This window comes from Trachemys scripta, chromosome 3 (genome assembly GCF_013100865.1).
Source record: "Trachemys scripta elegans isolate TJP31775 chromosome 3, CAS_Tse_1.0, whole genome shotgun sequence".
Taxonomy (NCBI): Eukaryota; Metazoa; Chordata; order Testudines; family Emydidae; genus Trachemys; species Trachemys scripta.
The window spans coordinates 146,019,354-146,043,635 of record NC_048300.1 but is presented as its reverse complement, the minus strand read 5'-3'; the positions used below and the strand labels follow the sequence as shown (position 1 = coordinate 146,043,635).

At 39.9% G+C, this 24,282-nt stretch overlaps 1 protein-coding gene across 2 annotated transcripts; it reads right to left on the bottom strand.

The window, feature by feature from the left end:
* Positions 1-1,284: 1,284 nt before the first annotated feature.
* On the bottom strand, positions 1,285-23,355 carry TMEM30A (transmembrane protein 30A). 2 transcript variants are annotated; one of them, XM_034766195.1, is made up of 8 exons: positions 23,341-23,355; positions 22,185-22,518; positions 15,519-15,635; positions 12,477-12,584; positions 9,626-9,713; positions 7,158-7,301; positions 5,340-5,546; positions 1,285-2,720 (listed from the first exon to the last, which is right to left on the bottom strand). In XM_034766195.1, exons 2-8 carry the CDS (start codon positions 22,425-22,427, stop codon positions 2,527-2,529), a joined length of 1,101 nt encoding a protein of 366 aa, XP_034622086.1. In that variant the 5' UTR covers positions 22,428-22,518; positions 23,341-23,355; the 3' UTR covers positions 1,285-2,526. The 2 variants fall into 2 exon arrangements, with proteins under 2 accessions (XP_034622086.1, XP_034622085.1); XM_034766194.1 differs by lacking the exon at positions 23,341-23,355 and having other exon boundaries at positions 22,185-22,759.
* Positions 23,356-24,282: the final 927 nt, after the last annotated feature.

Below are 24,282 nucleotides of genomic sequence, written 5' to 3'. Positions count from 1 at the left end.
GTGAAACTATGAGCGTTTACGTATAGAAAGAACATATTTGAACCCTCTATGAGATTACTAATAGAATCTAGACCAGGGCTTGTTTTAGCTTTGCATTATATGCTTTCATATTATTTTAGTTGTCTCTTCTTTACTATGGTGTGTAAGCTTTATTTGTAATTTGGGTCCTCAGATTGAGAACGTACAACAGTGAATTTACTCCAAACAAAGGGAAACCCCTTTCTTAACTCTGACAAGAAGAGCAAAAAGTACCTCACCTGATCCACTTAGTTAAGATGACCTCCAAAGAGGGACACACGGGCTACATTCAGCAGGGGAATGCTGGGGGAAAAGAGACAGTCATGACTAACAGCAAGATTAGGGAATGAAGTTACATATTCTGCACACCAGAGGAAACACACTGCCCTAGGAAAATATCGTTCTCAAACTAGTCAAAACGGTGATATTTACCTATTGCTAGAATCAGTTTTTCACCTGAAATGGCATTTCAGTTGTTGCATGTAACTCAAGAGGAAGTTCCTTACATTTAAAATATTGATTATGAACACAGCAAAATATATTCAGTTTACCTTTATTGAGCTGACAAATACCAGCCAAAAAAAACATTTATAAAAATCAAAATATTTAAATAACCAGAAATTGAGAGAAGTTCCCTTACTAGTTCAATGAACAAGATCTAGCAACTACTCTATAGTTTAAAGTGATTTTTTTTAACTTAACATCTTTTGTGCAGCTTTTCTATTATGCTGTGTGGAGATATTAATCAAAGTTGTATACCCCAATTCTGTAATGACAATGACATTTATGAAACGTCAACATTTTCAAAAAAAAAATCTTAAACTCTTCTTTTGGACATAAAATCATCATGTGTTGCACTGCCACATTCTATGGTGCAGTCAACTACATAAAATAAATTTTAGTTGGTATGTTATCAGTGAACAAACTATCTAAATCATTGGTTTAGCTTTTGCCTCATTTCACATATTATACAAAGGAACTGACTATTTTCACTGCTAACTTGAAATACTACACAAAGAAACAAGCAATTCAGTAAAAAAAAAAAAAATGGTCAGAGATCTCCTCAAAACTGATATACTAATACAGTATATTTCAGAAACTGACTACAAGTTAAGCTACTAAAACATGAACAAAGTTTTTGCCACAAGTGTATATGATTTCAGAAATACTAAAACTTGGCTAAATTGCATTGAAACTGTACATCTCATTCAGCAGAATACAATACATATTCATCCAGGTGAAAATAAGTTTGTTTAAGGACAAAAGTTTCATCATAAATAATTTGCAGCATTTATTCAATATTGAATATTCAAATACTTTATCAAGCCAGTTACATGTAAAGTAACCTCTGCAATTTAAATTACAATGTATAATGTGCATCATCTAAAATCACTAGAATGCAGTAGCTTACAATTTACAGTGAACTTTGAATGAACCAACAAAAATGAAACCGGTTTTAATATGGAGATTTGAGGGAATACTGTACACTACCTGTAACAGACATTTAAATGACTTTCATGCCAAGCTCAATCTATGTAAAAAGAAAAGGGATAGTCATTTCAATAACTATGAATTCTTTCACTTTGGGATTTGAACACTTAACTGCTCTGAACATCTAAGCCCTGTTTCTAACTAGAGCAGGGCAAGGAAGTTTCTCCACTGGCAAGATAGTTATTCCACCCAGATTTATGATTGGAAAGAACTTCATTTTTTCTTGATTAATATCTTCACAAAGAGCAAGATCACAAGTACAATGGGTAAACTGTTCTAAATATAACTTCAAGCAAAAGAAATATTTAGAACAAAGCTGCTTTTTTATCTCAACAACGGTTTCCAAGTTGAAACTAGACTTGGAAATTCACCCATACAGTCAGTTGACAGATCTCCTGACATTTTCAGGGCATGTTATCGGATTTGCCTGGCATGGGAACTATCTAAAATACAGAGTTATGTGAATTTGTAACAGCACTTTATGAAGATTTAATGCATAACACACTTACACAGAAAATATTTTACAACTTTAATATATTAAACATCTCAGCAAGGAACATAAAGCCTATGCACACAATACAGTGACATGAACAAACATTAAAGACTTATTATTTCTCCTTTTAATAGCACTGACATCGTGAATGGTTAACAATATTCTAAAACAGTCTCCTTTCTCCACCCAACCTATACATACAGTATCATATGGATATATTACATAGCACAGAAATAAGCAGCAGATGCATTAAGGGAACAGGGGCTATATGGATCATATAGCCTGCCTAGGAAGAGATCAACATCAGAAAACCATTTATGCAGTCAGCATAGATACAATCAGTATAGCTAATTAAATACCCGTCATTTTCAAAGTCAATCCACAGCAAGGGGAAGAAAGGCTTTAGAGAAAGAGTTTTGCACCCAGCTTCAGAAGCAATATAAGCAGATTAAGCTATCAAAAACTGGGCCCACTCTGGACTGGCCTTGATGCACATGCAGTACATTTGTTTTCAGAATGCAAGATTAATTGGGAATGTCCGCACTAGTGTTTCGATTTCCATATTTGTGATGAATGACTAGCAGCACAACTCCTAGAAAGAAGCATATGGACCCCACAGTGATGTAAGCGATTCCCAGAAATGGATTTTTGCCTCCCATCCATGATATGGTGCTCAGGATCATCCGTTTCCGTCCATCGAAACTGTGCACAGGGTAATCTGAAGAACATATAGGAAAATTCATCCCAAAACCAGTCATTTAATTAGAAGTGTGGCTGGCATATTAAAACATGAGATCATTTCAGTTGGTAACAGAATGTAACACACCCTCCCAAAAATATCTGATTTCCTTAGTGACCTAATTTTCATTCTCAGTTTTCATGTACTCTCCACTACTGTGCAGCAAAATGAAAGACAACAATAAGGCTCTCTCACTGACCAGTACACAGCTGCTAGTCACACAAATGATTAAGAACTCTTGTACAGACCCTGATAAATTTTTAATATCAACTTCTGCAACCTTCCTCCTGTCTGGTATTTGGGATTCTCACCTAACCTTCAATCTGTCATCTACTTTACCCGCTGCTCTGACCACATCCGTCTCATTACACCCCTTCACTGGCTTTCATTCACTTTCCAGATCAATTTTAAGCAGATCCTCAGCTGGTGTAAACTGTCATAGCTCCAATGACTACAGTTTACACAAGTGGGGGGAGATGGTCCATGTTCAAGGCTCCCACCTATTTCCTATTCTTTTCACATTGTCTTTCTTTCTCTCTTCACTACACCCAAACCGCCTGCTTTACTTCTCCCCTTTTCAGTACGTCTTCACTGTAGAAGTAACTGAGATGACTGGATCTGGACATGATTATCAGCATAGACGTAGCCCAGCCATAAAAGGCGACAGCACACAACTATACTCGAGTGCATCCATTGGACTGTGTTCACTTGGGAGCTGTACTCTCACATGTGAAGCATTAAGACTTCTGGGGTAATATCCTATGGTTTAGTGCTGCATGGCTCTATGAACTATTGCCACAGTGTTTTGAGGAAGAACCTGTCGGTCCTTTCTGGGCACCTGTGCTGAAGTGATCTTAGCTCACCAGAAGAAAACCATTTCCAGTTTGTCATACTCTAGATTTCTGTCTGTAGCCTCCATTCTAACTTGTAGCATGGCCTTTATCCAACAAATCTGTGGTTGGCATTAATGAAACTCTCATTCTGGAAGCAGATGCAGGCATGACACTGGTAGGGGGCATTCTGGCCGCAGTTTGTAACCCTGAGAATGCAGCAGTGTGCCTTGCTAAGGAGATCACAAAGGCTGAATGCAGACATGGAATAGTGGAGATAGTTGATGCAGGTTTTAAACACTGTGGAATCCCCACAACCTAATGCTTCTGAGCAGAACCACAAGCAGAATGATGGGACTATATTGTCATGGAGATCTGGGATGAGTAGCAGAGAGCCCAGAATTTCCACATGAGGAAGGCCACATTCTTGGAGCTGCGTGAGGAGCTTGTCTTGGCCTGTTAGGACCAGGAAATGCAGAAGAGACAGAGAGCAAAAATATGTAGCCTGGTGGAGGATTGTGGGAAGGCAATGGCAGACTAGTAGTTCCTGAGTTGATTTGCCTGTGCTCACACTGCAAAGTGAACTGGTTACCAGACCATGCATAAGCAGCACTTTAGCCTATAGCCCCAGACCGGCCAGCTAGCCAGGGCTGAAAGCATCCTGACTATATACACAGATCTCTAGTCCTGTTATGAACTAGGTAAGGGACAAAATCCAAGTAAAAGCCCAAGTTAACTCTGCAGCGAAGACAAGCCCTAAGGGTCCTCCAGCTTTGTCTCTGGGTTTACCATGCAAGCCCTGTACCTGGAATCCCTCGCTTGCATTGCCATGCCTCCACCACCTCCTCAAAAGGCACTATCGTTCTCTCCTCAGTGAAGTATTAAACTGCATGATTGTCTTTATACCTGTCTAAAGGACTTAGCATATTACTGCCACTACATTCTGTACAAAAAAACTAGTAAAAGAAAATGACTAACGTTACAAAGTCAAGCACTCAAAATTAAGAAATGCCAGGACTAAGGTTGCCAGAAGATTGATTTACATATCTTATGGATCAGGCTGCATCTGTATATCCTGAAATCTGTGCAGCAGCATGCGTCTGAATTTCTTGATCAGGAACTGAGAACTCGTAAATTAAACTAAACAGATTACACTGTAGTGTGTCAGAAGCTTCTAATTTTCTGGAACCAAAATTAATTGGTTTAAACAGCTTGCAGACTCCACAAACATATCCTACATTCTTCCTGACCCAAAGTTATTCACAGTTGATGAAGTTTAAAAACTCAGGCTGTTTGACAAAACTCATCAAGAAGTCTCTACACATCTCAACATTCTCAGAGCTTCAAGTTTTCACAGCAAAAACCAACACAAAAGCCTACAAAACAGTCTAAGGACCAGTTCTCATTTGAGGACAAATAAAAAATGTGAAATGTTTAGATCAGGAAGTTTCCATGGGTCTGATAAATGCCAGGTTTTTCTATAGTTATTCATTTGGGCACTCTTTACAATATCAAACTGGTTACCTCCAAATTGGTTGCCCTCTTCAAACCAATTACCAGAGCAGTCTTCTTTGCACAAGTAGTAAACTGGGCTGATAATTTCACTAATTTACAAATAGACATGCTATGTGGTTCTGCTATGCAACTAATAAAATAAAGCACAAAAAGGATATTAGTTATTCACAAACAACATTCTGAAAGCTATAAATACATACATTCAAATATTCCAGGTGATATTAGCAGTTTTTAAAGTTTCAATAAAGGATACTGTATGTGATGTCCAAAGAGTACTTTCCAGCTTGTAAGGTAGGCTGCAAGTTATTTTTTCTCTCAATCAGGCGATATAGTTTACGAAATGTAGGCAATGCTGCAGTACGCATCCATACAATAAAGTCTTCATTGATGAACCCATTGTTGTCTGTTTCGGAATCCAGCATATACACTGGTTTGGGCCAGTTCACAGGCTTTGTCGTGCCTAAAATTAAAGAATTCAATTAACTAGAAATATTTAGACAAGAGGTATATCTTGCAGGTTTAGATACTGGTGTGCACTTAAGAACTTTTTTCTAAGGCTGGGTCTACACTACCCGCCTGAATCGGTGGGTAGAAATCGACCTCTCGGGGTCTATCCCTGAATAGACGCTCTTACTCCACCAGCGGAAGTGGGAGTAAGCGCCGTCGACGGGAAGCCGCAGAGGTCGATTTTGCTGCCGTCCTCACAGCGGGATAAGTCGGCTGCGATACGTCGAATTCAGCTACGCTATTCACGTAGCTGAATTTGCGTATCTTAAATCGACTCCCCCCTGTAGTGTAGATCTAGCCTAAGACTCTGAAGTGTGTGTGCAATTCCAGATACTGGCAGTCAAAGATAATTTCGGTTTTGGCCAATTAAAAATCAATACAAGGAATTAATACAGTTGTCAGAGGACAGAGGGTCATGCTCAGATCAATTTCAGTCAAAAAAAATTAGATTTGGGGAAAAAATGATTTTATAGAACCTATCAATAGAAATATTTTTAAATTTAAGATTAGTGAAGTGCTTTTGGTATTTAAAGAATTGTAGGATTTCTCTGATAGTTAGCAACCCAAAAATTGCAAAACTGTGTTAGCATATTACAATCCGAAAGTCAGAATGGTCCAAAACTAAGTGAAACACAAAAAATAAAAGTAGTCTGAGTGGTACAAAGTTACATTATTAGAATATAGTAATCCAAAGCATTATTAGTGGTATAAACAATAAAATTTCCTTATGGATATGATTTTAAGCCAGTATACCTTTAAACATGACATGAGAAGTTAGAACCAGATATCAAAGAATTAACAGAAAGGGTGAAACAAGCAGATATTAAAAATAGGCTGGTAATTAAGAGCAACATTAGCTGCACTACAGCATTAATTGCTAGCTAAATATTTTGTTTCAAACAACATTTAACTCTGATAAGAATGAACATATGCTTGAAAGCGATGACTTTCAAGATAATTTGGTTTAAATAAAGAGCATTGCCCCACTCAGTCTCACATAGAGCAATACTCTTCCATAAATATTTACAAGTTAGTTAGCTGTCAGATGCAGTGAATGTGAGTTTTTAAAACAATCCATATTATAAAATAAAGGATTTGACTTAATTCCCTATAAGAGTTCATAAAGTTAGAATAGCATGCCTTGATTTTTCTTTTTATGTTTATGACATTTATGTTTTGCTTGATAAACCACTAACTTTACTTAAGACATTTTCTAGAATTTCAGAAAGATAGGCAGGGAATTCTAACATATTCTGATTCCAGCATTTTAAAAATATCAGTTTCTTTCAATGACTGTACTGATTTTAAATCATTAATAAAAATACTACAGTAAAATAGAGACACACGTGATAAAATGATTTTCTGAAAATGACAGAAACTATCTCTCTGCATGGCAAAAAAAGTGTTGAGCTTGGTATTCTTAGCAGACCACAGCATAGTTATATTAGGATGCCCACTACAATGCTTGTGCTGGGAAAAAAAATAGTAACAATAGCTTTTTATTAAAATGCATTTGACATGTTTTCAGTATTTTGTTATTCAATTTAAAATTTTAAGATCTTACCTTGGAAAAGTGCTGTCAAATTATTTGTATTTCCAGAAGGATTCCTGAACTTAACATTTTTATCTGTCCACCAAGCAATACCTTTTTTATTCAAAGTAATAGGGGTCCTTGTTTCATTATCAATGCGAAACAATTCCAATGTATCTAATATGAGAAATTCAAGTTAGAGAAGGGGTAGAAAAACCTTCAATTGACTCTAGTTTCATCTGTTCGGTATTATTTGATATTTCCATAAAACTGGAGAAGGCAGCATTTATAGCCATGACTATCATGGAATTGTTTCATAGAACACAATATATCATACAATCATAGCAATGTAGGACTAAAAGGGACCTTGATAGATCTTCAAGTCCACAGCACTGAGGCAGCACTAAGTATTATCTAGACCATCCCTGACAGGTGTTTGTCTAACCCATTCTTAAAAACCTCTAATGACAGAGATTCCACAGCCTCCCTAGGTAATTTGTTCTAGTGCTTACCTACCCTTATAGTTAAGTTTTTCCAAATGTCTAACCTAAATCACCCTTGCTGCAATTTAAGCCCATTACTTCTTGTCCTGTCCTCAGTGGTTAAGGAGAACAACTTCTCACCTCTTCTTAAAACACCTTTTACATACTTAAAGACAGTTATATTTCCCCCCCACCCCCACCTCCGTCCAAGTCCTCTATTCTCCAGAATAAACTAACCCAATTTTTAAATTTTTTCTTCATAGGTTATGTTTTCTAGACCTAATCATTTTTGTCGCTCTTCTCTGGATTTTCTCCAGTTTGTCCACATCTTTCCTGAAGCATGGTGTCCAGAACTGGACACAATTCTCCAGCTGAAGTTTCATCAATGCTGAATAGAGTGTAAGAATTACTTCTCGTGTCTTGCTTATAACACTCCTGCTAATACATCCCAGCATGATGTTCACTTTTTTGCAAGAGATTTAAATTGTTGATTCACAATTTGTGATGCACTACAACCCCCAGATCCTTTTCTGCAATATTCCTTCCTAGGCAGTCATTTCCCATTTTGTATTTGTGCAATTGATTATTCCTTCCTAAGTGTAGTACTTCACATTCATCCTTCTTGAATTTCATCCTATTTAATTTAACAACATTTCTCCATTTTGTCAAGATCATCCTGAATTCTAATTCTGTCCCCGAAAAGGCTTGTAACCATTCTCAGCTTGGTATCATCCACAACTTCATAAGTGTACTTTCTATGTAATAATCTAAATAATTTTTGAAGATATTCAGTAGAACCAGACCCAGGACAGATCCATGCAGGGCCCCACTCTGATTTGCCCTTCCAGCTTGACTGTGTACCTACCAATTCTCTGAGTTTGCTAAAGACTGACTTCTTGAAGCCCATTGTCTTTATTCTGCTGTTTTCTCTCCTACCATTCCTCAGAATCATGAACTCTATCATTTCATGATCATTTTCACCTAAGCTGCCTTCCACTTTCAGATTATCAAATAGTTCCTCCGTTTATCAGAATCAAATCTAGAATAGCCTCTCCCCCAGTTGCTTTTTCCACCTGCTATAATAAAAAGTTGTCACCAATGCATTCCAATAACTTGTTGGATAAGCTGTGCCGTGCTGTATTATTTTCCCAGCAGATGTCTGGGTAGTTGAAATCCACCATCACCACCAAGTTCTGTGTTTTTGGATGGATTTTATTTATCATTATTCGTTGTTTTAAAAAAAGCCTCATCCACCTCTTCTTCCTAATTAGGTAGTCTATAGTAGACACCTACCACAACATCATCCCTGTTTTATACCTCTTTTATCCTTACCCGAAGACTTGTAACAAGTCTGTCTCCTACTTCCCTGTCAACCTCAGTGCAAGCGTATACACTTTTTATATACAAAGCAATGCTTCCTCCCTTCTTTCCCCTGCCTGTTCTTCCTGAACAAGCTATACCCTCTATCTAATATTCCAGTCATCTGAATTATCCCACCAAGTTTGTGTGACACCAATTATGTCATAACTGTGATTCAATGGTATTTCTGATTCTTCCTGTTCATTCCCCATACTTTTGCATTCGTATATACATATCCTAAATTTCCTCTGCTCTCCTTTGTCCCTGCTGTGCTTGCCCATGTTTCCCCCCCCCGACTCTGACCCTTCAGATCTCCATATTTTATTTTATATACAGTAGTATATGTATACTAGATAAACCTAACAGCCAGTGCCACGTGGAAGTTATCCCCAATCGTTGCTGTCATAATTGAATGCATCTGATAAAACAGTTTCAGAAGGAAAATAAGCAGTAGCAGTTCCCCTAGCATGTTTCCCCTTCCGCACTCAAGCATAACAAAATCTATTTGCTTTGCACCGTTAAAGCTTGTCTAATTTAAAGCCAAAATCCTCTAACATTTTTAATCAATTTCAAATAATTTATAGCACAATTTGATGTGTGTACCAGATTGCAAAAGTGTCTTGATATTTTTATGAGGTAATTTAAAAGAAAATACCATACCATTAAACATACTGTTGGCAATAGCTCCACAAGGAGCAATGGGTTTACCCTCACTCGTGCTGTAAGGCTCACACTCCTTACTGGGATACTAACGTTTAAAAGAAAAGAAGAGATAGTTAAGATCTGCAGCTAACTAATCCCATTATAAACTACATTTTCTGCATCCTTTGAATAACAACTTGAATTGCCAAGTCTAAACTATTTAAAATATCATTTTTAATATTAATTGTAATAGGTTTTTACTCACTAAACAAAAACTAAATCAGAGTTCAGAACCCACATAGGGCATACACTGTAGAATAGAACGTTTTGTTTTGTTTTTTTAATCAATATAGTGGAATTTTTGTATGCTTTTGATCTAATGCTTCAGAATAACCAAAATATATTTAAAACATATTTCCACCATTAAACCAGTGAGAAAGTTGACTATCTGAAAAAAGACTTAGGCACTTAACAGTAAAATATTTATATACTGATGTAAGACCAATAGATACTATAAAATAAAAAATGTAAAAATGGTAACAACTTCCCCCAACTTGCCCTGTTTTGAGACAAAACACCCAAGTTAAAAAAAACTGACTTCAGTGGCACAACAGCCATTTACTGGAACTCTCCTACCCTTTTATAAAGGTCACAGGGAACAGAGAAAGAAGGAAGTATCTGCTGGAGCCGCAAATAGCCAATAACTCCCTTATCAAGAGCCTAAGGCCCAGTCTTCACTTAAAACTTAGGTTGACATAGCTACTGATATGAAAACTCCATACCTCTGAGCATACCTTTGGGGGGAGGAATAGTTTAGGGGTTTTAGCATTGGCCTGCTAAACCCAGGGTTGTGAGTTCAATCCTTGAGGGGCCCATTTAGGGTACTGGGGTAAATATCTGTCTGGGGATTGGTCCTGCTTTGAGCAGGGGGTTGGACTAGAGGATCTCCTGAGGTCCCTTCCAACCCTGATATTCTATGATCACAGATATGCTGACCTAATCCCCAATGTAGATGCAGCCAGTTTGATGGAAGAATGCTTCCGTTGACCTAGCTATAGTCCCTTGGGTACGTGGAGTTCCTGCAGTGATGGATAAACCCATTCTGTCACTGTAGTCTATGTCTTACACTAAAGGGCATAGCTATGGCACCACTGCTAGGCTACTGTAGCACCCATAGTTTAGATATGGCCTAATTAAGAACATAAGAATGGCCCAAATAGGTCCGACCAATGGTCCATCCAACTCAGTACTTTGTCTTCCAACAGTGGTTGGTGCCAGATGCTTCAAAGGGAATGAACAGAATAGGCCAATTATCAAGTGCTCCATCCCCTGTTGTGCAGTCCCTAAACCACTCACTGCCAGAAGCGGAAACACCCAGAGATTGAGATTGCATCCCTGATCATCTTGGCTATTAGCCGCTGATGGACCGATGATGGACTGATCTTCCATTAATTTATCTAATTCTTTTTTGAACCCAATTATACTTTTGGCCTTCACAACATCCCCTGGCAACAAGTTCCACAGGTTGACTGTGCCTTGTGTGAAGAAGTACTTTCTTATGTTTGTTTTAAACCTGCTGCTTATTAATTTCATTGGGTGACCCCTAATTCTTGTATTATGTGAAAGGTGAATACCACTTTCTTATTCACTTTCTCCACAACATTCATAATTTTATAGATCTCTATCATATCCCCCCCAGCCATCTCTTTTCTAAGATGAACAGTCCCACTATTTTTAAATCTCTCCTCATACTCCTTATTCTTTTTTGCCATTTCCTGTACTTTATCCAATTACAATATATCTTTTTTGAGATGGGGTGACCAGAACTGCACAGTATTCAAGATGTGGGTGTACCATGAATTTATACAGTTGCATTATGATATTTTCTGTCTTATTATCCATCCCTTTCCTAATGGTTCCTGAAATTGTTAGGTTTTTTGACTGCTGCTGCACATTGAGTGGATGTTTTCAGAGAACTATCCACAATGACTCCAAGATCTCTTTCTTGAGTGGGAACAGCTAATTTAGACCCCATCATTTTGTATGCATAGTTGGGAATATGTTTTCCAATGTACATTACTTTGCAGCAATCAACACTGAATTTCATCTGCCATTTTGTTGCCATGTAACCCAGGTTTGAAAAATCACTTTTTAACTCTTTGCAGTCTGCTTTGGACTTAACTATCTCGAGTAATTTTGTATTGTTCGTAAACTTTGCCACCTCACCGTTAAACATATTCATAAATGATCTGAGAAATGGGGTTAATAGCATAGGTCCCTGTACAGATCCTTAGGGGACCTCACTATTTACCTCTTTCCACAGTGAAAACTGACCATTTATCCCTATCTTTTGTGTTCCCAAACCACCTGTAGAAGACAAAGCATGCCTAAAGAGCCATGAGAAACTTCACATAGTTGTTTTGAACACATGCATTTTAGTATTGATATTTGATAACTAGTAGCTAATCAACTGGAATGCTAAATCTGAGTACCCAATTCTAAGGACTGAAAACTGCTAACTAGCTGGGCATTGTTCATTAGTGAAAGATAAAACTTCAGACAGAACAGATGGAGCTAAACTGGTTTCACTGCCTGAAAAGCACAACAGATCTAAGCTAATCAGAACACATTTATTTGCAGTAAGCAATGATTAATCTACTGTACTACAATCCATCAGATAGAAGTATATAATGTCCATTTAATGTAACATATATGAAGTCATCAATATAACATTGTCAAAGAATCACTGTCTCCTACTACACAAAGAAAAGTGTCTATTTCACCTCAATGTTGAAAATGCTTCTGCAGCGTATGGATTTATGTTACCTAATTATTACCGATGATTAGACTTGAGCATAAGTTTACTTACAAATAAAGAATTATTATCGCCATTTAGTTGGCTGTCATCCCGAGACTTCACATAACGACGATGGTTTTGATAGAAGTTAGACAGTCCATAATACATAAACACATTGGTCTGCAAAACACAAGGTGGCAGATTGAAAGAGGATATTCAATAACACCAATACATAAGATAACGATCCATAAGATACATTATTGTGTTGATACAGGCAGGAAATTGACAAATCTTTACATATTGATGTTCTATATTTATTCTACATCAGTAATATTCATAATGTATTAGCTCAGAAGACAAATCAAAACAAAATGTTTTAAACTGCCAGTACTGTAAACTCAGCCTGGCATCTGAAAGACAAGTTGTGTCCGTCTAACCTCACATATCACAAGTCATCATCAAGAATACCTTACATTCGCTGTTTAACAATTCAGAGGCAACAATGAAAGTTTTTTTAGTGCCAATATCTAAGTTCAAGGGGCTTCCCACACTCGTATCCAACACTAAGACCCATATCCACAAAGGGACTTAGGCACAGCAATGCTGAGTATTGCTGTGCCTAACTTTTAGGCACCTAGAAAAATCACTGAAAGAATAATGGAATCCACAAAGCCTGAGTTAGGTGTCTAGCCCAGCCTTTCTATACAATGAATGTGGAGAGATAGGTGATTAAAGCTGTGATCCACAGAAGCCAGCAAGCTAGGTGGCTCCTTGCCTAACCTAGTCAATGGGCGATGCCAATGAGAGGGGTGTATCCTAAGCCCTCCCTCCCCCTTCTCATGGATTTTCACTGGCTAAATCTGGGTTGCAGGGAGGCATCTAAGCCTGCTTGTGATCCACTGCTGGGAAAATCCTCTCCTGGAGTCAGACGGCTTAGCGCCTAAGCCATTCTTGCATGAAACAATGGAGAAGCAGCAGCCACCTTTCTTATAACTTTTAGCCCAGTGGTTAGCCCAACTGGAATGTGAGAGACCCAGGCTCAGTTCCTCCCCATCCCATCTGAAGGGGAGAATGGATTTTAACAGTGGTCTCCCACTTGTCAGAAGAGCGCTCCAACCACAGGACTATTGGGTATTCTGATCTGGGTCTCTCTCACTAACCACACAGGAGTGGTCAGGCAGCATTTGGTCACACGGTATTGCACAATACAAGTAGTCTCAATTTTCCAAATCTTTACATTATACAGAGTGTTTCTGAAATTCACACAGAAACTCAAATTTTCTTTTAAAACATAAGACCCCCAAACTTTTGTAAAACTGAATGCCCTTAGGGACATTCATAAAACTAGTTTGCAAGCTTTGTTTACACTGAGTTTATTGTTAAAATCTCCTTTAGTTGCACTACCACCCACGTGGTTCCATCAATGACTAGGAGTGCTAATGTAGGCTGGCCACTTGCAGCTTTACAACAGGGTCATCTAACCCTGGTTAATGATAGTTAAAACATCAGCAGGCAGTCTATGCGAATGCTCCTACATATTGTACCATCAGTGGTGCAACAGAAAGAGAATTTAATAAAAAACTCAGTACAGACTGTCAAAGTCTCACATGGTAAATCTATGGATTCGTGACTTAAGGATCCAGTTAACGTTAAACATTTCTGGGTGATGATAAATAAATTAAGACCTGATTCAAACCTGTTGCACCAGATGCAGTTTGTGGAGAAGACATACAACACACAGGATTAGTTGATGGATGAAGAGAAGAGCATAACAGGATTTAATTTTTAAGAATAAGGCAAATATGATGTTCCTCTAACATAAAAATTTAGTTTTTTTGACTTAACTAAGCAGATGCGAAGATAGCTAGTACAATACCTTACAAAAGCAATGATAAAATGCAAAAGGCATGAACATAAAATTAAGAACAGGAGTACTTGTGGCACCTTAAAGACTAACAAATTTATTTCAGCATATGCTTTCGTGGGCTGCAGCTCACTTCTTCAGATGCATAGAGTGGAACACACAGACAGAAGATATTTATACATACAGAGAACATGAAAAGATGGAGTAGCCATACCAATTGTAAGAGGCCAATCAATTGAGATGAGCTATAAGTAGCAGCAAAAGAAAAAACTTTGAAGTGATAATCGATATGACCCATAGAAGGTGTGAGGAGAACTTAACATGGGGGAAAAAAAAATTCATTTAGTGTAATGACCCAACCATTCCCAGTCTCTGTTTAGGCCTAAGTTAATTGTGTCTAATTTGCATATTAATTCGAGTTCAGCAGTCTCTCTTTGGAGTCTGTTTTTGAAGTTTTGTTGTTGCAAAACTGACACCTTCAAGTCTGTCACTGAGTGATTAGAGATGTTGAAGTGTTCTCCCACTGGTTTTTGAATGTTATGATTCCTGATGTCAGATTTGTGTCCATTTATTCTTTTGCGTAGAGACTGTCCAGTTTGGCCAATGTACATGGCAGAGGGGCATTGCTGGCACATGATGGCATATCACATTGGTAGATGTGCAGGTGAATGAGCCCCTGATGGTGTGGCTGATGTGGTTAGGTCCTATGATGGTGTCACTTGAATAGATATGTGGACAGAGCTGGCTTTGTTGCAAGGATAAGTTCCTGGGTTAGTTTTTGTTGTATGGTGTGCGGTTGCTGGTGAGTATTTGCTTAAGGTTGGGAGGCTGTCTGTAAGCGAGGACTGGTCTGTCTTCCAAGATCTGTGAGAGTGAGGGATCATCTTTCAGGACAGGTTGTAGATCTTTGATGATGCGCTGGAGAGGTTTCAGTTGGGGGCTGAAGGTGGTAGCTAGTGGCGTTCTGTTATTTTCTTTGCTGGGCCTGTCCTGTAGTAGGTGGCTTCTGGGTACTCATGTTTTCATGTTCTCTGTATGTATAAATATCTTGTCTGTGTGTTCCACTCTATGCATCTGAAGAAGTGAGCTGCAGCCCACGAAAGCTTATGCTGAAATAAATTTGTTAGTCTCTAAGATGCCACAACTACTCCTGTTCTTTTTGCGGATACAGACTAACACGGCTGCTACTTTGAAACCTGTCATAAAATTAAGAGTAATTCTGATGATAATTCACACACAAAGTAACAGACCTCAAAGGGTTGATCCAGTGTAAAGTTAATGGTGCAAGTACAAGGTGGTGTGCTATTCCAGGACACATTTAAACATTTGTTGCAGGGACTAGAAGAGTCGGTTCCCGTGTAATCAATCTGCAAGAGAAAGAGGATACTGAGTTACAATGAGAAAAAGACATAAATCACGATTACTAAACCAAACAGACTGACGTAATCTCTGCTCTTTCTCAATCAACTCCATCTCAAATCCAAAGAATATTCCCACACAGAAGACTTCATATAGAATTAAGGTTTCACAAGTGGATTTTTCACATTATAGAACAAAAAAAATAAAAATAAAAAAAGAATGTCTGTGCTAAAAACAAATCAACTCATGGAGGTTTACTTAATACATTGTTACTCCCCATTTAGGCACCTAAATGAGGAGGCAAGATTTTCAAAAGCAATCAGACCCCAATCTGGGAGCTGCTGGCTGCTTTTGAAAGGCTAGCTCTTAATATAAGAAATTAAGACAATGATTTGGCATATCTTTAAAGAAAGCTAGGAAGAATAGATTACCACTGGATAGTTGAGAATACCATCAGTGTTTATTTGATTGATTGTGGATTACCTAAACTTTTAAAATGATGTAATTCAAACAACATTAATATGAAGAGTTAAAAACATCAGAGAATATATACATGGGTCAACTCATCATCCTGTTTGGTGTTTTAAACAAACCTTTATTGCAAAGTATGTAAATACAAGAATTGTGCACTGTGTCCCGACAGAACAGTGATAATTTGACCAATTGTTTGGATGGTTTTTCAAAAGGCAATTGAACATTGTTTTGTCTGGTCTATTGTTGCAGTTGAACCTATTGCCGACCCCCATTATCAACAATACTTTTTCTAGTGTATATCAGGTTTGAGTGTCAGCAAGAAGATTGAATTAAATAGGGTTATCTAAAAAATAAACAAGTTTTAGGCCCTGCGTTCACCTGGAAATAGCACTATTTCAGCAGTCTCTGTCAGCAACGTGTTTGGATATAGATCTGTAACAGTGCTGCCCAGTCTGTCCTTATCTATACAGGCAATTAAACAGCAGTTGAACTAGTATTGTGCAAAAAAACTTCAGGACCAGACTCCAAAGAGAAACTGCTGAGCTCCAGTTCATTTGCAAATTTGACACCATCAGATCAGGATTAAATGAAGACTGTGAATGGCTATCCAACTACAGAAACAGTTTCTCCTCCCTTGGTGTTCACACTTCAACTGCTAGCAGAGCACCTCACCCTCCCTGACTGAACTAACCTCGTTATCGCCATACTGATTTATACCTGCCTCTGGAGATTTCCATTACTTGCGTCTGATGAAGCGGGCATTCACCCACAAAAGCTTATGCTCCAATACTTCTGTTAGTTTTAAAGGTGCCACAGGACCCTCTGTTGCTTTTTACAGATTCAGACTAACATGGCTACCTCTCTGATAGTATTGTACTGACACCTGTTGTCAACAATTGATAGTTTTCCTATGACAAGCCAAACCTATGGTGAAGTATCTTTCAGAGACCTTAATACTCAGAACCCACTCTATTCTCTAGTCAGCCAAAAAGTCCTACATAAAAAACAAAGCTTGTTATTTTAGGGTTAAAAAGGCAGGTTATATTTTAAAATGTCAAGTCTTTAAACAACTGACTAAACTCTATGAAAGTAGAAAATCTCTCTCTCTACATGTCTGTATACAGACAATGGGACCATACTCTTGATTGGGGCCTCTTGGCTCTATGGTAATACAAATAATAAACAGTAATTGATAGTAGCAGTAATGCAGAAAGAGAAAGAACAAACCCCATATTTTTTTTTCATTTGTGGGTCACCTATAATTGATAGCACACTTAACTGCCTTGTTATAGGTCAATTTTGTTCATCCCGACAAAGTCAATAGTTGGACAACCAGTCTGTATACATCATATTATTGATAGTTTAAAAAAATTGCTTTAGACCTGGATCAGGTATCTTTTAGAATTGATTTTCAATGTTATGTTTCAGCTCCTGAATGATTCCTAAATAAATTAAATTCCAACACTTGTTGCACTGCTCCCAAGGTAGAGGAAAAGAAAGCAAGAAAAGAAACTGGTAAAACACCGAAGACACCTTTTTGCTAGCCATATACTTGTTTTCCATTGAACAAAATTATTTATTTTTTTAACTGGACTTCTATGAACACACTACCCATCCTCTGAAGTATGTTCGTGTGACCTCAACAGAATTTCAGAAAATGCTAGAAAAGCGACTCATGTAAAGGATATGTAATTTTATGTTATGTTAAAGCTGTTGGAAAGGTTCCATATTTCAATTCATGACAATTGGAATGGAAATCAGTGTGAAACCTATATTGATATACGACATTTAGCTGAGTGAGAAGTACTAACAAAGTATGCTTAATTTTTTTCTTATACATCCCCCTTCATAAATAAAACCAATACAACCGTTATTTTTTGAACAAGACACAGTAACTTATAAATAATTTTATGGAATAAACATGTTTGCATATAGTAAGAAGTGGAATTATTCACTGACTCAGACAGCTATTAAATGTATTAGAACAGAGGTTCTCAAACTGTGGTCCATGGACCACCAGTGGTCCGCGAGCTCCATTCAAGTGGTCCGCAGATAGCTCCCTCTAAGATGCGCATCTGGGTGGCTGCACACAAGAGAATGAAGGGCCACCCACTTAAATTAGTGGAGCCGCGCAGGCGTGGCTCCACTAATTAGGTGCCTGGACCCTGGAGAAGATGCACATGTAAGATGATGTGGTGGCCTCTAGGGGGAATAGAGGGTAGGTGTGAAGGGGCAGTGGGGTGAGAAGAGGGGGTGGGGGAGAATTTGGGACATGCAGGGCTGCAGCGGCCAGTGAGAGGGGAGACTTTCCCCAGTTCCAGGGCTGCAGCTGCCAGGGAGAGACGGCCCTCCTTCCCAGCCTCAGCTCTGTGGCTGCTGTGGCAGGAGAGAGACTTCCCAGCCCCATCTTGGGGGCTGCCGCGGCAGGGGAGAGAGAGCACATCCATTGCATTAGAAAGGTAAGACTACTGATATTAAAATATGAGTTGTGTGCCTTTATTTGTAGAACAAAAAAACATTTTTATTGGTTTTTTATATAGTGCTTGTAGCCAAAGCGCTTTACAATAGTTAACTAATGGTACAAACAACATTTGGAAAGATCATTAAGTGGACCCTCTGCAATTTTCAAATGGTCCGTGGGGAAAAAAAAAAAAAAGTTTGTGAACCACTGTATTAGAATATTCGACTGTTTGGTAAACATGGCTTTATTGGAAAATAAGCAATAAAGATATCAAATGTTGACATTACTTGACTAAATTTTACTTTAAAATGAAGTTGTTTCAAATCTGTAAAGTGCTCAACATGTCCATTTTGTTTTAAACCATAGAGTAGTTATCAAAAAAATTACATTGTTCATAAAAATTATATGAGTTAAATGATACAGGTATGCCTATCATTCACAGCTAAGAGGAAGTGAGGTGAGTCCAAGAGCTGGTTCCTGTTCCTTCACCCTGGTGCCTTTGTTAGTAGAGCCCTGCAAATTCACGGATATCTGCTTTATAGCCACTGCATCCACGGATGCGGATATCCGTGAACCATTTTTGCGGATCGCAGATGGATGTGGATCCAAATTTTATATAGAAAACCCTGCAAATCTGCAGATATCTGCTTTATATCTGCAGATCATTTTTGCAGATCACGGATCGGATGCAGATACAAATTTTGAATCCGCGCAGGGCTCTATTTGTCAGTTCTAGATTATTTCAGAGTGGCATACAGGCTGCTCTAAAATATGCCAGCTAGTTATGGCTCTGAAGGGACAATATGTAAGCCAGAAACGGCCATGGCACATTCACATTCTAGCCACACCCTTTATTCCACTCCAGGGACTGCAAGAATGGCATAGAAAACAACTAAAATGGTTCTACGCCAGTTAGGGATTTACCCATGCCAAGGGAATCCAGCAGGTCTGTCGTAGCACAAGGGGGCTAGACTGCAGAAGAAAATTTGCTTATATATCTTTAAAAAGACAATCATTAAAGAGTCTGGGAAATAAATGAATGATCCCCATTGGCATATATACTTTTATCATCACAACGTATACCCCATGCCATTGAACCTTAACTTGTCAAAAAAAAAAAAAAACACAACACAACACAACACAACACAGTGGGACCAGATTTATTTATTTATTTTTAAATAAACATTCCTCTACAGCTAGCAGATTTTATGTATTTATATAGACACCATGGTCTTAGTCTCAATATAAGAACCCAAAAAAGAAAATGAACAGAATGTTTCCCAACCAAGCTCAAAAAGGCAACTAGTACACAAAATGTAAGAAACTTGGCCAAAATTTTCACAACTGGGAACTTTCAATTAAAGCTTCTTAGTCTAAATTTGGGCTCCAATCCCAAAAACACTTAACCGCATGTTTAACTTTAATCAGTGGGACTACTCATGCAAGAAATGTTAAGCACATGTGCAAATGTTTGTTAGGTCAAGGTCCTAGACACCTATATAAAAAGCAGTATATTTTTCAAAGATATTAAGTAACTGAAGCACCACTGACCTCACAAGGTACATCTTCACTGCATCTGGCAGCTTAGGTTCACAGGTTTGTGTTAGCAGGGCCGTGTTAGCATGCTAAATATAGCTGTGTAGATACTGCTTTGACACTGTGCTCCGGCTCTCAAACCCACCCTACCTCTTAGATTAGAAAGCCTGAGCTGCAACATTTATACAGCTTTTTTATCACAGTGGCGTGAAAACACAAATCTGTGGACCTGGGCTGGGAGACTTGCTCCAGATGCAGTAAGACATACTCATCGAGGCTGGGAGGGCACAGCTTTTCTGAAAATCAGACTAAATAAATTTAGTTATCTAAATATAGATTTAAGACCTTAACTTCAGACACTATGTTCTGAAAAATTTGCCCTTTGATTTTAAATATTTTTTGTTGTAATAATTTATTCTAGAACAAAACTAAGGACATTTGTTTCTTTAAAGAAAAGATAAGCTACAATGGTGGTTAATGTGTTAGAAGCAACAACTTTTTACTCTTGTTCCAATCATTAAAAGGAACACTCAAATTTAGAGTTTACATGTCCATCCTAAGCGTTATTTCAAGAAAATGTCTTAAAGTTACTCTATCAAATCCAACCATGTTCTTTTAAGCAGCTCAGGGTTGATTTTGAGATGGGGTGTGTGGCTCAAATCTGGGAAGAAAGGCATGTATATTTTTAGAAAGCAATTAAGAACACACACAATACTGGGAGAACATGAAGTACATTTCTACCTTATCTTTTAAATTCCTTGCCTTTGAGGGTTTCATTTATTTTTTTAAGTAGTCTGATGTTTATATTCCTTTGCATATTGTATTATAGTAGTGTTAACATTTTAACAGAGATATACAAATGAAAAATCTCAGACACTCTTTCAATCTAGCTAATGAAATAATTTCCACAACTATTCCATCTTCACTCCTCAAGGAGGTTATCTCCACTGATTGACAGATAGAAGTGAACAATACTGTTTTTTATATAACTGGTATGACTTGATCTGCACACCAAAGTGTATTTTTAAGGGGCTCAGTCTGCAGCCACATATGTGCTTCACTTATTACTGTGAGTAATCCCACTATTTTAAATGGGACTACTGAAAGTGGTAAAGTTAAGCATATATGTAAGTGAGGGAGAGCGAGTGAGGGAGGGTGGGGGAGAGGACCCTCGGGGGGGGGGGGGGGGAAAGGGGCAGGATAGATCCTTAAATTCAAGAAGTGATCTTAGATGTAAAAAGGTTGGAGACCACTGAGCTAAAGAAATCAGTATCAAGGGAGGATGCTCAGGGCAGTAGGCAAGGTCATTTTGAGTCTTCCACTCTATGTTCTCTCAACCTCCATTAGTCAATGCAAGAGATAAACAAGTAATTAAAAACAGAACGTTAACATTTGACCAAATTGACAAACACAGTCACTTCCTACAGAAGCCATTTCTTCACCTCCAAAACCACATCAACCACAACAGCATGAAGAGACAAGGAGGATCTGGCAATGCCCAATAGAACAGCAGAACCTCTTTAATCCTGCAGGCTGCTAGACTATCATACTACCTATAAAACCTACCTCACCTGACCCTGGTCTGAAGAATGGCTGCTCCATGAGGAAAACTGGGTCTTCCAGTTATTACCCAGGCTGGGGATTTTTCTCTGTGTTTCAGAGTGGCATTTGTAATCTCAACCATAATGTGGTAAATTATGGAAGACTGAGACCTATTAGCTCCACACATCCCCACCCCAGGCCAGTACTGTACAGCTGGGTCTCTACAGGGTATTTCCCAGACGTGATCTGCCTGGGTTTAGAAAGCCCAGCTCCCTTTTCCGAACATTTCCTGCACTCAAGATCGCCCCCGCTCACCCTCTGCCAGCCTGGGTTTCACCGAGAGACGAGGGATGCCCAGCGCGAGCTCAGATACCAGCTGAGAACAGGAGCCGGGAGACCCCGGAGCCGGTAACCACCACAAGAGCGAGTTCCCCTCCCAGGGCAAAGCCCCCCCCCCCGTCTAACCGCCCCCCCACCCGGGCAGGGAGAGCCAGCGCCGGTCACCCAGCCCCTGGCAGCCGCTCCCCGTCCCGACCTCACTCACCTCGTACTCGCGGATGTTGTTGGAGGTGACGAAGATGCCGATGCCGATGGGGATGAAGATGAGGCCGATGATGAAGAAGGCGGGCAGCACGGTGCCTGCGGTCAGGATGGGCTGCCAGGCCGGCAGGCGTTGCTGTTTGAATGCCGTGTTATCCGGCTTGCGGCTCTTCCCCGCCCCGCCGGGGACCCCCACTCCCGACGGGTGCCCGTCCGCCTCCTCCTTCGCGTTGTAGTTCACCGCCATGGGGCCGCCGAGGAGGGGGAGCAGCCAGCGCTCCGCTCGGGAACCGAGGCCGCCTCCGCTCGGGCCAGTGAGGAACGGGAGAGAACTGCGCCTGCGCGCGAGGAAAGGGACAGTTCCGCACCCACGAAGCCACTAACAACAAACAAACGTCACCAGCTCCCCTAACCGGGTGACCGGGACACTGTCTTCCGCCCGCCCTCCCCAACCTGCGCATGCGCCGCCGCAGTAGGCGAGGCAGGGGCTTGCTTAGATCTAGGGCGCATAATCGATGACTATAAGCTCCACTAACCTCCACCCTTCCGGCTTAGCCGGGGCTCTCCGCCCGTGCCCTGAAGGCGCATGCGCAAAGAGAGAGCGCGCGAGAGAGACAGTGCGCCCACGCATGCGCAGTCTCTCCCGCCCCAGTTGGGGGTGCACGACGCTCACTGTGGAGGCGTCGCGTGACCAAGCTGCGTGCGCCACGCTGCCGTCACTGTGGGCTGCTGCGGTGCGTTACGAGAACGACTCTTGTCCTGTGCAGAGACGCAAACTCGTCATGGGGCGGGGAACGACGCTAGTTTGGGCACCGCGGCGCGGGAGCGCCTCGAGCCCAGCCGGGCCCCCAGCGACCATTGCTGGTCACTGCCTGCCTCCAGGGGCCTTGCCGCTCCACTGCTGCGCTGACGGGCTGAGCCCCGCGTGCGCTGGGAGAGCCGCCAACGGCTTTTGTCAGACGCTTCTTGCGAGGTTCACAATGAACGAGGGAGAGCTGAACCGTCTGGGATCGGCTGTCTACACTGCCGCGGTAAATCGACCTATGCTGCGCAACTCCAGCTCCGTGAATAACCTAGCTGGCATTGTGGTACCTGAGGTCAAGTTATTGCGGGGACGACACTGATGGGGGTCGATGGGAGAAACTCTCCCCTCCACTTACCTTACTCTTCTCGTGGGAGGCTGACTGGAGAGCGATCTGCTGTCAATTTGCCAGGTCTTCACTAGACGTGCTAAATCGACCGCCAGTGGATCGATCTCAGAGCCTCCATCAGGGCTGTAGTGTAGCTGTGCCCTATTGTCAGGAGAGTGCACAACCGACTGGACTTGCCCTCTGCCGGCCCAGGTTGTGGGGAGGGGGGCGCGATGAGGCAAAAGAGAGTGTAAGCCGTCTCTTCTGTCTTCCCACCCAGTCACATCATCTTCTGCGTTAGCGCTGCCAAAATCACTACATAGGTGGACTAGTTTAATTTTGACTGTACTTAGAAACTGGCTTTGTCTTGGTACCCAGTCTGGGAGCTAGTTTTGTTCTTTTGTCCAGTGTAACTATTTTGGTTAGGGGTGTGATTGATTTTTTTTTTAACTGAAATAGTTATATCTGTACAGTCTCTAGTGGGGTTTTAAATATAGCAGTGTAGCTTATTCCCCTTTTTGTGAAGAAGAAGAAAACTATACTGGAATAAACATTTGTAGACAGATTATTAGTGCATCCACCTTAGGGGAGTTGTATGACTTTATAGGTATAGGCAAAGCAGTACAACATGTGTTTAGATAGGGTCATAGATTGATATTATTCCAGGATTTTACATTGGGGGAATCACATTTAAGCAAGCAAAAATAAAATATCACATATAATTTCACATAATGGTGATAAACTGGCTAGCTCAAACATTTTTGCTTTGTGGAGGGCATTAGGCAAAGTGAATAGAAAGTGGGAAATAAACACATGTTTTTAAAAGAATGTATACACACCAGTATTCCTTTCCCCCCAATGCCCTTTCTCCATCCCAGGCTATCAGTGATATCCTATACCTATGCAGAGCTCAGTGTAAGATTGGAGCCTTAATGTGTTGTGTTTGTTAATTAATCTTTGATGAAATGAAGA

Bases quoted from the DNA above. Each gene is read 5' to 3' on its own strand.
- TMEM30A (XM_034766195.1), bottom strand. From the start codon at position 22,427: ATGGCGGTGAACTACAACGCGAAGGAGGAGGCGGACGGGCACCCGTCG. The intron at 5,547-7,157 runs GTAAGATCTTAA...CTTTAATTTTAG, and splicing joins TTTGACAGCACTTTTCCAAG to GCACGACAAAGCCTGTGAAC. The intron at 2,721-5,339 runs GTATCCTTTATT...TATGTTCTTCAG, and splicing joins CTCTTTGGACATCACATACA to ATTACCCTGTGCACAGTTTC.